General features: G+C 40.5%; 1 protein-coding gene across 1 annotated transcript in view; it reads right to left on the reverse strand.

Moving 5' to 3' along the window:
• SKAP2 (src kinase associated phosphoprotein 2) overlaps nt 1-8,469 on the reverse strand; it is a 150,000-nt gene extending 141,531 nt beyond the window's left edge. Inside the window, exon 1 of the mRNA XM_070424470.1 lies at nt 8,263-8,469. Coding sequence (XP_070280571.1) covers nt 8,263-8,329 — 67 coding nt within the window. The 5' untranslated portion in view covers nt 8,330-8,469. The remainder of the gene's footprint in view (nt 1-8,262) is intronic.
• Between the last annotated feature and the right edge of the window lie 2,654 nt (nt 8,470-11,123).

The raw sequence follows: 11,123 nt of genomic DNA on the forward strand, positions 1-11,123 counted from the left end.
CTATAAACCATCCATATTTCATAGCGAAGAAAAGTATGTATGTTTTACTTTCTCTTTACTTAACTACTTTGTCTCCTAACTCACACTGATAAAAAGGTAGTATCAAGACATACAATAATGTTACATGTATTACCTCAAAGCAGTACAATAGTCTTTCAACTGTACTTCTAATTACCAATTTAAAACCTAGTGTTTGGGAGAGAATGTAATCGGTTTTAAATTCTTGATTACAAAAGTATCTTCAGACCATGAGCAACGTTGATAAGCTGTTGTTCTCTACATTTGCAATAAATGTGTAACGGTCATTTTTCCCTAAATCAACATGACAAGTGAAAGAATGAAAATTTAATCTCGATATACTTTTTTAAAAATACTAGTCGCTTTCTGATATTCATGTGTAAAGCGAGTCCCTAAACAAACTGAAAGCAAAGTGTCACAGCCTCACTTTGTTGGAGCTGCCCATGTTTTTGAAGAGGACACAGAGGCATGACCCGGCACCAGTGCAAATCAGACCCAGACGTCCACGGGGAGTTCAAAATAATAAAACACTATTTTTTAAAAGTGCTCTCCTCCACACGCTTTACATTTTGCACCCACAGGAGCGCACAAACTTTGGACCTTCAAGCATCAGCTGAAATGGAGAAGCCCATTGGCTGCTCTGAGGTGGTCACAATAAATCTGCCGAGAAAGTGGAGTCAGGGAAGGGGCAGCATCTCCACCGCTTCTTCCTTCCAGCCCGACTTGGCCCTTTGGTTTGCCCTTGTGAGAATCCCGGGCACAAAGGCTGGGGAAGAGTCATGTTGCTTCCTCCTCGGTGTGAGTCTTTAATTCCCTCATCCCCGAGTATTTAATTGCCTACTTTACATTTTCATTATGCAATCCAAGTTTAAACAAACGGGATCTATTTTCCGTCTCCGGAAGCAATAACAGAACGAATTACAGCCCAGGAATTATTTCTGTAAGTGGTCATTTCAGCTCCATAAAAACCAGAAAACATCAAAAGCTGCGATGCTCCACATAGTGTTTCCTAATATTCTCCAAAAATGGTTTTAAAGTCCGGATCCCTGCTGGTGTTTTATGAGGAAGGACTTGTGAGCGTGAGGCTGCGGAACCAGCCATGTTGTTGTTGTTTGTTTGTTTGTTTGTTTTCCGGGTGGGGGAGGTTCAGAGGTTGGGCAAGGGGAAAAGATCTATATTTTTAGAGTAGTCTCCATGTATTTATTCCTAAACTTATTCCAGGAAAGGGGTTTACGGCAACTAAAATGATTTAATAAACATTAATTTAAAAAATTACTTCTCAAAGGAGACCAGGAAGATGTAGAAATTGCTTTGCTGTTTTTCTCCTCCTTTTTTTAAACAAATAAGCTTTAAAGTGGAAGCGATGGCTGCAATAATCTTAGTTTGTTGGTGCCCACTGACTCGGTTAGGCTTTTAAGTTTTTGAAATCTGGGTGTTTTTCTGAAAACCCACACTGTGCCCACTTAGTTTCGAATCCAACGAAACCAGCCCCTCCGGGCACAGGAGACCCGGCCGCGCGGGTCCTGCGCCGGGTCCCAGGCAGAGAGGCGGGCGACCGGGCGCTGGGAAGCCCCTGGGCTGCCCCGGGGAGGAGGTGGGCTCTGGGTCCGAGGCTGTGGACGCGGAGTGTTGAACCCCGGGGTCCCCGCCATGGGAGCGGTGAGAAGGGAGCGCTGGGTTTGCGGGCAGCACCGTCGCCAGGCGAACCGGACTGGATCTGCGGCGGCTTTGTGGCTCGGGGCCGGGGGAATATTTCAAAAGCGAGCAGAAGTCCTGGGCGAACCCAGCGCTCCGCTGGCTGGCTGGTGGGGAACGGGATCTGAAGCTTTTTCTTGGGCTCTGAATAGCCCTGCACGCGGTGACAGTGACGCAGGGAGCCAGCAGCCCCTCCACCTTCCTTCAGGGGTCGTGTCCCCGGTTAACAGGCGGGTCGCAGACGCCAGGCCGCCTGGAGGTCGGGGAACAGCCATCATTCGATGGCCAGGAAAGGTCAGCCTGCCTCCTGGCTGGCCTGTGGGCCTGGGGAGTTCGCCTTCCTCCTCCTCGGAAGGAGGCCTCCACTCACCGGCGCACTCGCCACGGGGGAGGGGACACTCGGTTCTCAGAGGCCCCCAGAGCATCAGGTCTTCCCCCGCCCCCTGGCCCGGTCCACTGCAGATCAGCGCCCCCGGGCAGCCCCAGAATGAGCCCCATCTCCATCAGTCTTGCCCTCAAGTCATCACGGAGGGAAAAGTTATCCCAGGGACTGGACTGTAAATGTGCTGCTTTTTGCTCCGGTTCCTCCTCCATGCTGTCAAGAATAAACATCTCCCAGTCAGACTGTAAAGATCTGGGGGAGAGGGCCCTCATAAGATCAGGTTTACAATCGCTCTGTAGATAAATGTGAAGGTCTGAAAACAAAATTAAAAGATGACATCACATATTGGCTCAGCAACCTTCCAGCAGTTTAACTTGAGAAACCTTTCAACAAGCCATCTCTACCCCCACGAGGCCAACACTTAGCACACACCAGATCACCAAATGGTACTCCAACTGTCCTCTTTCCTTTTTCTGTACATATGTACCCTCCTCCCTTAGAAAAAATGCCACCTGAGTGGCTAGGACAGGTACCTAACACACACACACACATAAAGGCTAACTGCTTTCTACAAACTTCTATACATAATGAAAAGGTGAGACCACATGAGGTTAGAACAGTCTTTAAATTCTTGCAAACAATAAAATCAACTGTGGCCTTCCTGATGCTGACTCCATAGCACAGGTTCCCACTCTGGAAGAAAGCGGTTGTTTGACCACTTGCCTTTACCATCCTCCACCAGCAAACAACTCAGAATATGACTTCCAGGCTGGAGGTCGTAAACAAGTCACAAGGGTAACACCTGGTGTCCTCAGCTGTCCCCCAGCCACCCAATACCTCCCTGAGTGGACACACACACAGCCTCTGTGATGGTCTCAACTGTATAGAAGAGGGAGGCAAGAACTAAACTGAATCAACTACCATTTGCTCAGCACCAGATCAATAAGTGTAAAGCCAACCACACTCCATCCCAAATGGCTTTACTACTTAATTCCACGTCTTCCTCTACTTTATGAACAGGGCCAGGTTCCCGTTTGTATTCACTGAGGTGTTATCACCAAACTTAATGTGGTAAGGATCCCAGCCAAACTTTAAGCTGGCATTGGAACAAAAAGACATGCTTTGCTTCTCTGTTAAAAGGAGATATGGCTGGCCACACACACCTAAGGGTGAAAACATAAAAATTAAACTGGGCACATGTACATCATGGAGCCAAATGCCCAGAGTTGGAAAATGGTTAATTGAAAAGTTATTGATTGCCTTAATCAATGTCTTTCTCTTGATTGCCTCGCACTTTCACAGGTGATGGTTGCACTGTGGACTTTTCTAACATGGAAGAAGAGGCATGAACAAGCACAGGAGCTCTTATAGAAGACATACCTGAGTCTTATATCCTATCATCTGATAAAACTTTCAAAATTGGTTTTGAAGGCTAAATAATTCATTTTGATAGAAAACTAGGCTGTTGAAGGACAGAGATGAACATCTTTCACATCTAAAAGATGACTCTTGATAAACAGCACCTTATAATAATCAAAATCTTTTTACCATGCATTTTTTTTTCCAAAGAAGCCACAGTGAATAACACATTAGTCTGAGATTTACACTATATTCACTGTTAGGCAGCATCTATTATAGTGTGTTCAGTATGTGATTGAAAAAGAAATGTAAACTCAGTGGAATGAATAAAATAGACTTGGCTTTAATTGAAAAAGACAAACTAAGTGAATAATGAGTATATAAAAACTAGCCTCTGCCACTTTTATCACCCATATATGACACTTAATCTTAAATTTATGAGAGACAACTGAACTGTTTCAAATCACCAGAGGCTTCTCCTACTCTGTTGTTTCTATCTTCTTTCTAGTAAGACGTTAGTGCTGATAATGTAGAGATAAACACATTTGGAAAATTTTTATATACTGCTCCTTTTTTAGTATATTTAGAATCCCCACTTTTTAAACAGAAAACCGGTGGTCATTTGGATTGAGTAACTATAAAAAAACTGTGTGTGCTATCAAGAGCCTTACTTAGTCATCTGAAATGAGAATACTTCCCATGGAGAGCCATGTGGAAAACAAGCCAACCCCAAAGATCCCCTCCCAGGGAAAAGTAGGACACCGTATGCTTACGATAGGTAAATAATTTTCACATTTTAAGTCATCTGTTAATCTGACTCATAGAAGAAACTGTGAGTTTCTGGCCCCTTGGCTTACAAACACATTTTCTTATTTCTGGAAGAGAATATCTTAGAGTTGTCATAGACTGATTTCATTTTGAGATAAAATGTTCTCATGTCAACTTTATGCTCATGAGTTATCTCTGCCAAAATGGGACTGGCTTGCTCTTGCTCTGAAGAAAAATCCAGGTGCTAAAGAAATAGGTGACTATTGGTGACTCAGTAGGTGGCACTCTTCCCTTTATATACTCAGCCAATGCCCCGGAAGAAAGTTATGGGACACTAGATACACCATAAATAATTCTCATAGGAAAAATAAAACCAAGATGTTGACCAAATTATAAATGGAACTTTGGAAAGGTGGAAATCAAACCATACTATTCTCAGCAGTAAAAAATAAATAAAATAAAAATCTGCCTCCATTTCAGTTAAATTGCATTCTTTACCTAATGCCCCCAAAGGGATTATCGATTATAATTTGTGAAAATTAAAAAAAAAATGTTTTAGAGATCCCCAATAGGGGGAAATGCAGTATTTCAATGCAAGACTGCCAGGTGAGCAAAATCTCAAGGTCACTTTACAGGAACCACATAGCCACTTTGTGTATTGTTTGTTTGGTCTGGTTTTGATTTTTCAGAGCACTGATATCCACTATATTCTTCTTTTAATATTGGTTTCATTTTCTAATTTAATAAAAAGACACCAGCATCTTCTTACAGTTTTCCTTTTTCAATGTGTTGTCCTCAAGCACATGAATGAGAATATCTGACTGCAAAATACTAACACTCCAGTATTCAAAGGGTGAGTAAACATATGGAGGAGGTTGGGGGGCCAGTGGTTCCAGTTCCTCTCACTTTCTTGGCTGCCTGGAGGAACAACTCACATAAATCAAGATTATTCTTGCTGTTAGTCCTAGTCAAAATATTTGGATGTAGGAGAAGATTAAATGGACAAGATTTGGGGTTATCCTTTGATTCTAATTATCCAGGCTAAACCTGTTCTTCCACTGTTGTGAAAAAAATTACACACAATGCAATATACAGATCATGTGTCATAGAAATGTACACTTGAAACCTATATAATGTTATTAACCAATGTCACCCCAATAAATTTAATTTTTAAAACTGTAACGTAATTTTAAAAGGAAAAATATTAACGATTGCCTGTACATGGCAGTTCAAAATTTGCTTTTAACAACAGAAATCTGTAAACACTTTTCCATTCATGAAACAATGAAGAGCTCACACACTTTTATAAAAAAGGATAGGCTTTCAAGATTTAAATACTGATTCCGTAGAAATATAAATAAATAACAAATTATACAGCCACTTTTTCCAGAGTACCATTAAATGCCAGTTCAGAATGATAGCCTCTATGGGTTTTTGCATTTCTATAGAATGTTTTTGTTGTTTTAAGTGGGAAGGAATGAGAAGGGGGTTAGGAGGAGAGATTAAAAGTTTTATAATCAGAAAGAAAAATAACAAGAAAGAAAATAATAAATGGTAAGACTACATTTGAGCCCCTACCTCTATCAAGCAGTTGAAATGTCAAACATTTAAAACACATGACATATAATGACTTGAATAAGACACATGGAATACAAAGGAAAATGTCCATTCTTATCTTGAAAGGCATTATCTTTTGACTTTATATTCTTTTTTCTGAGGGCAAGGGATTTAAAACGCCTGAAAAGTTTAGGTGATTTTCTTCTCTACCTTGGAATTCTAGCACAATGCCATGCATCCCAAGAGCTCTAGATTGTTAACCACAACCCCCAATATCTCTGTTCTTAGTTTCAAAGAAAGAACTAGGTAAGCCAGTAATATCTATAAATTTCAAGCCAATACCAATTCTTCTATGGTTTTAGTAATTTTTATATTTAATAATACAAGTCATCATGTATAATTCCAAAAGATTTGTTTTGGATGAAAAACGTGGGGGGAAAAAAAACTGAGAGCATTTATTCTTGAAAACTTCCCTACCTCAAAAAAGACTGTAATTACAGTCAAATATAAAATGTTAGCTTTCTTTGAATAAGTTAAAAAAGAAAACTAAAAAAACACTGGTTCACTTATTTCTTTAAGATATATTGTTTTCTCAGAGCCATACACCTTGAAAATGTCTTCTGAAAATAAAGTGTAAGGCAAATTTATCATCTCCAAAATTGTAATGTTTTAACATTTCATGTGTTTTAATATGTAATTTGCTTCAATAACATGAAATATTGAAAATGTCAATAACTTTTCAAATGCTGATTTCAGACATGATGCAAGTATATTACCTGACTAAAGAAAGAGATGGCTAAAGTATACAGAAAGTTAGCATTGGTGGATAATTTAAATATTATGTAATTCTAAGCTTTCAGTTAAATTACTCAAATAAGGGCCACATGAAACACTTTTAATATATGGGCATCAGAGAATAAAGGGTCTCATAAAGTACATATCATGCAAATGTATGATTATAGATCAAAAGAGCAAACTGTCTACTGTGGGGGGCTGTCAAGCTTTAAAAGCAGGCACCCAAAGGTTTGTACTTTATTTCTTAAATTAAAAAAATTCATATCTTCATAAAAGAGAAGGGAAATTCAGTTCTAGACCTGGAACATCCTGAAAATGGTAACATCTATTTTTGGAGTAATGATAAATGCTACTCTGATCTGATTATTAAAATAATACTCTAAATAATAATACTCTGAGCAATTCCAGCATTATAATCACAAAAAATGTTAACTGTAGTAAAACAAAATAGTACTCATGTGAAACTCTAATATAATGGAATAAAAGCTGTCTTTTCAGTTCTTTCAATATTTCCCTTAATGGTACCCATTACTGACAACAAGCATTTCTTAGAGTAGAATACTAGCCCGCCACAAATGTGTTCATCACACTGTAATCATGTTCACACAAACTAAGTCTGCATCCATACACTATTGATTTTATTTTCTCTGTCATATTCATGATGTTAACCTCTAAAACAGTATAGCAGAGTATTAGATTTGGTTTCACACTATAACTGTAACTTACTATTTAAAATGTCACATTTTAGATATTGCTTTTTATAAGTTAAAATAACCAGCTTGTAATATAGGCATCTAAGAGAAACTCATTAAATACAAAATATTCATGACCAATATTGAAAGATAAATACTTAAGAGACAACTAAAGTAAAACTATCAAAATTCAGTTTCCAGAATTCTCATGCATGAATGACAAAGTGAGTAATGGTAAGAATTCCAGAGCATCAAGATAGGTAATATTTGTGTTACCCTAATATACTTTCTACCTGATGCATAAATATAAATTTTTCATTGGCCCTTTGCTACAATACACAGCTACATACCTAGCATATACATAGCCCTGAAGAACTGCATCTTTAACTCCTAAAGTAAGTTCCTATAAATGGTAAGGCTGAAAAGGGGAAGATGAGGGTGCAAAGATGAAGTACATTCATGTGACACAGGAAGTTGGACTTGAACACATCCTTCCCTTTTATTAGGTTACTCAAGCTGCAGACAAGTGGCCATTTGAGAATCAGGCCCTTTCTGAAAGTCTTCAACGAGTGGACTGAATGTTCAAGGAAACGCGGGAGTTTTAGAAATGACAAACCCTTTCATCCCATAACCCCTGACATCGGTAGCTCAGACATCACTTTGCTTCTTTACACCCTTCTCCTCCACTGGCCGAAGAACTACTTCTTCCATTACTGATCCCTTGCCAGTTCTCACACACACACACACACACACGCACACGCACACGCACACGCACACACGATGCACACAGAAGAGTACATGCCATCCAGGAGGGCTTCCCCATCATCCTAGCGCCCACATTCAGCACACGCTCACTCCCACTCTGACCCGTCCCACTGGCCAGGAGACAGGGGACCGCGGGGAAGCGGGGTACGGAGTGAAAGCTTCTGTCCCCATCGGCTCGCCGTCCCTGCGCCCCCGCCCCGCAGCGTTACCCGCCCCCTTCCCGCTCTTTACCTGCCAACAGGTTCCTAATCTCCTCGGGGAGGGGACAGGGAGAGGAGGTACTGCTGGGGTTGGGCATGTCGGGGAGCGCGGGGCGTGCGGGGGAAGGATCTGCTTGGGTTGCGGCTGCGACCTAGCCTCTGGCTAGCAGTCCGGTGAGCACAGCGGGGCTACGGTTCCGGACACTGCCGGGCCGGGGATCCCAACAAGGAAGTCACTGAAGCCGGCCCTCGGCACTGGACTCTCGGCCCTGCCCCGCCCGCAAATCGGGGCGGGACGATGGGCGGCGCGGAGACCGGTGCCTGAAGTGCCCCACTGCGCATGCGTGTCCCTGGGTTTTCCTAACCTCCGGACAGAGCCTCTGGGCAGACACGCCCCCCTTACGTCAGCGAGCGGGAGGCGGGGCCGCTGGTGGGAAGGGAGCGCGGGGCTGCGTCACCTGACCTGCGCCTGAAGCTCTGGCCGCCATTTTTGTGACTGGTACCCCCCAGACCCGCTGACCATTTCCTGGACATCTCGGAAAACACCGTATCCATGGTGCATCCAAGTCTTCCGATTGAGAGACCTGGCCAACGATCTGCACCACCGAGGTTTGACACCTGGTCTGGTAACCCATAAGGAATTTTCCACCGCCCTGAGCTATTGTGGCCTTCTTTGTCCGATTGCGTGAAGGCAACAATGTTCCCGCTTCCGCCAGTCCTCCCGGAGAAGCCAGTCCGGAGAGCGATGATTGGCCCTTCTGTTATTTTCTGCCTAATTGGGATTCTTGGGTGATTTCTCCCACAAGAACCAAGAGTGGGGAGTTCTAGTTACTATCCTTTTGACTTCATACATAAGTAGATAGATAGATAGATAGATAGATAGATACATACATACATACATACATACATACATGGATGGATGGATGGATGGATGGATGGATACCACTGTCCATCTATAAGCATCAAATTGCTAGTGATTAGAAGAGTAGAATTATAAAATATGTTCACTCCAACCTGATCCTTTAGTCAACAAACACTTATTGAGTGGACACGTTCTGATGCTTTGAGAGAGAGAGAGAGAGAGAGAGAGAGAGAGTTTGTATAAAATACATACTTATTTCTATTTCTTCCGATAGGAACTGCCATGGAGAAGCTCTTTCCTAGATGTTACTATTGTATTTTGAAGATAGTATTGGGCTCCAAGCACAATGTAAATTGTTTATTCCTCTACCCTCCTGACTAGATCATTGGCCCTTAAACTTTAGTTTGCATTAGAACCACAGAAAGAACCTATTACAATGCGGATTCTGAAGTCTACTCACAGGGATTCTGATTCAGACCCTTTAGAGTAGGACCTGATTATTTGCATTTTTAAACAAGCCTTCCAGGGGTTCTAATGCTAAACATCCTGAGGTTTGATTTTGAGAATCAGAGGGCACAAAGTTTGTCATAACTTTCATCCCCAACTGGAACCCTAAACCTGACATAGAATAATAGCACTATTAATATTTCATACCAAAATCAGTAACAGTAAAAAAATTAAATAGTCAAATGCAATGGCATTTTTGTATAATTCTCTAAGAGGTACACCACACACTAATTGTAAAAGGAAAAAATAGAAGATTTTGGAGTCTTCTCAAAATAAAACAAAAAACAAAAATTGAAAACTGAAGTAAAACATACAACATAATAACAAAAAGACACCCCCAAAACAAACCCATTTCCTAAAATGAAAACTGAAATTCCTACCTAGATTTAGACATGTGATGAATTATAGAAAGAGTGCTGAAAATTCTAATTCTTTTCAGTGGAGGTAAAGGTGAGTATAGAATCATTTTACAACATTGGTCCTCCAATTTCAAAGAATTATTATTCTTAAACTACAAAATTATCTTTCTTTCTAAAGAAGGAAGAAACTATTTCATGGGCATTTTTTATTAGTGAGGATTCTTCCTCCCTTTACAGTTATTACATATAATTCTTTGTCTTGTCACTTTTTTTAAATATTAAACTAGGCCTCCAAATGTTCCTACCTTTTATTTTCTTCTGATAGACTTGGCCAGATTTTTTTTTATTCTCGTGTCTCATTCATTTATTTATACTCAACTCATTCCACAAAGGAATTGAGGTGATTTACTCTTGTATCAAATAGACAGCTTTCGGGAGTATATCAAATGGACAGTGTCTACACTGCTCATTATGACAAGTCATTCTTGTTACTGAGAGACAGGAAACTATTAAGATGACCTTAAAATATATAGCATCTAGTAGTCCAAATAAAAAAGGCAATAACAGAAAATGGACTTTTTGTATGAAACACATTTCCCCTGTTTAGGAAACCATTCTCAGACACAGCTTCATGATGGATTCACTTGGGCAAGGCTTGTATACTCTATCATTTTTACTGTTTATTGTTAAAGTTACTGAAATTGATTATAAGACAGAAAGAGAAATAAACAGGCTAGGAAAAATATATTCTTATTTCTCTTGTTTCCATAACAAAATCTAGGAAGGAAATCAAATCATACTTTACATTTCTTAAACTAGTCATATTAGATAAAAATGAATAATAAATGAAACTTTAAATCTCAACCCAAGAGAAGTAGCAGCTGCCCCACCATTCTGCAAAGGAGAGACTAGACTCTTGGGCGGGGGGGGGGGGGGGGGGGGGGGCGGGGGGGAATCTCATGATCTATCTTCTCAAAAGTAAATAAATTCTCCAGTTCAAAGAATAAATAAGTATAATTTAATTTTATATACATAAATATAATTTATATATATGTCATGCAACATTTAAGAGGGGATACATTCTGAGAAATGTGTTGTTAGGCAATTTCATCTTTGTGCAAACATCATAGAGTATACTTACACAAACCTAGATGTTATAACCGA

The sequence above is a fragment of the Myotis yumanensis genome, unplaced genomic scaffold, assembly GCF_028538775.1.
Source record: "Myotis yumanensis isolate MYYU_CA2020_CCGP unplaced genomic scaffold, mMyoYum1.0.hap1 SCAF_9, whole genome shotgun sequence".
NCBI lineage: Eukaryota > Metazoa > Chordata > Mammalia > Chiroptera > Vespertilionidae > Myotis > Myotis yumanensis.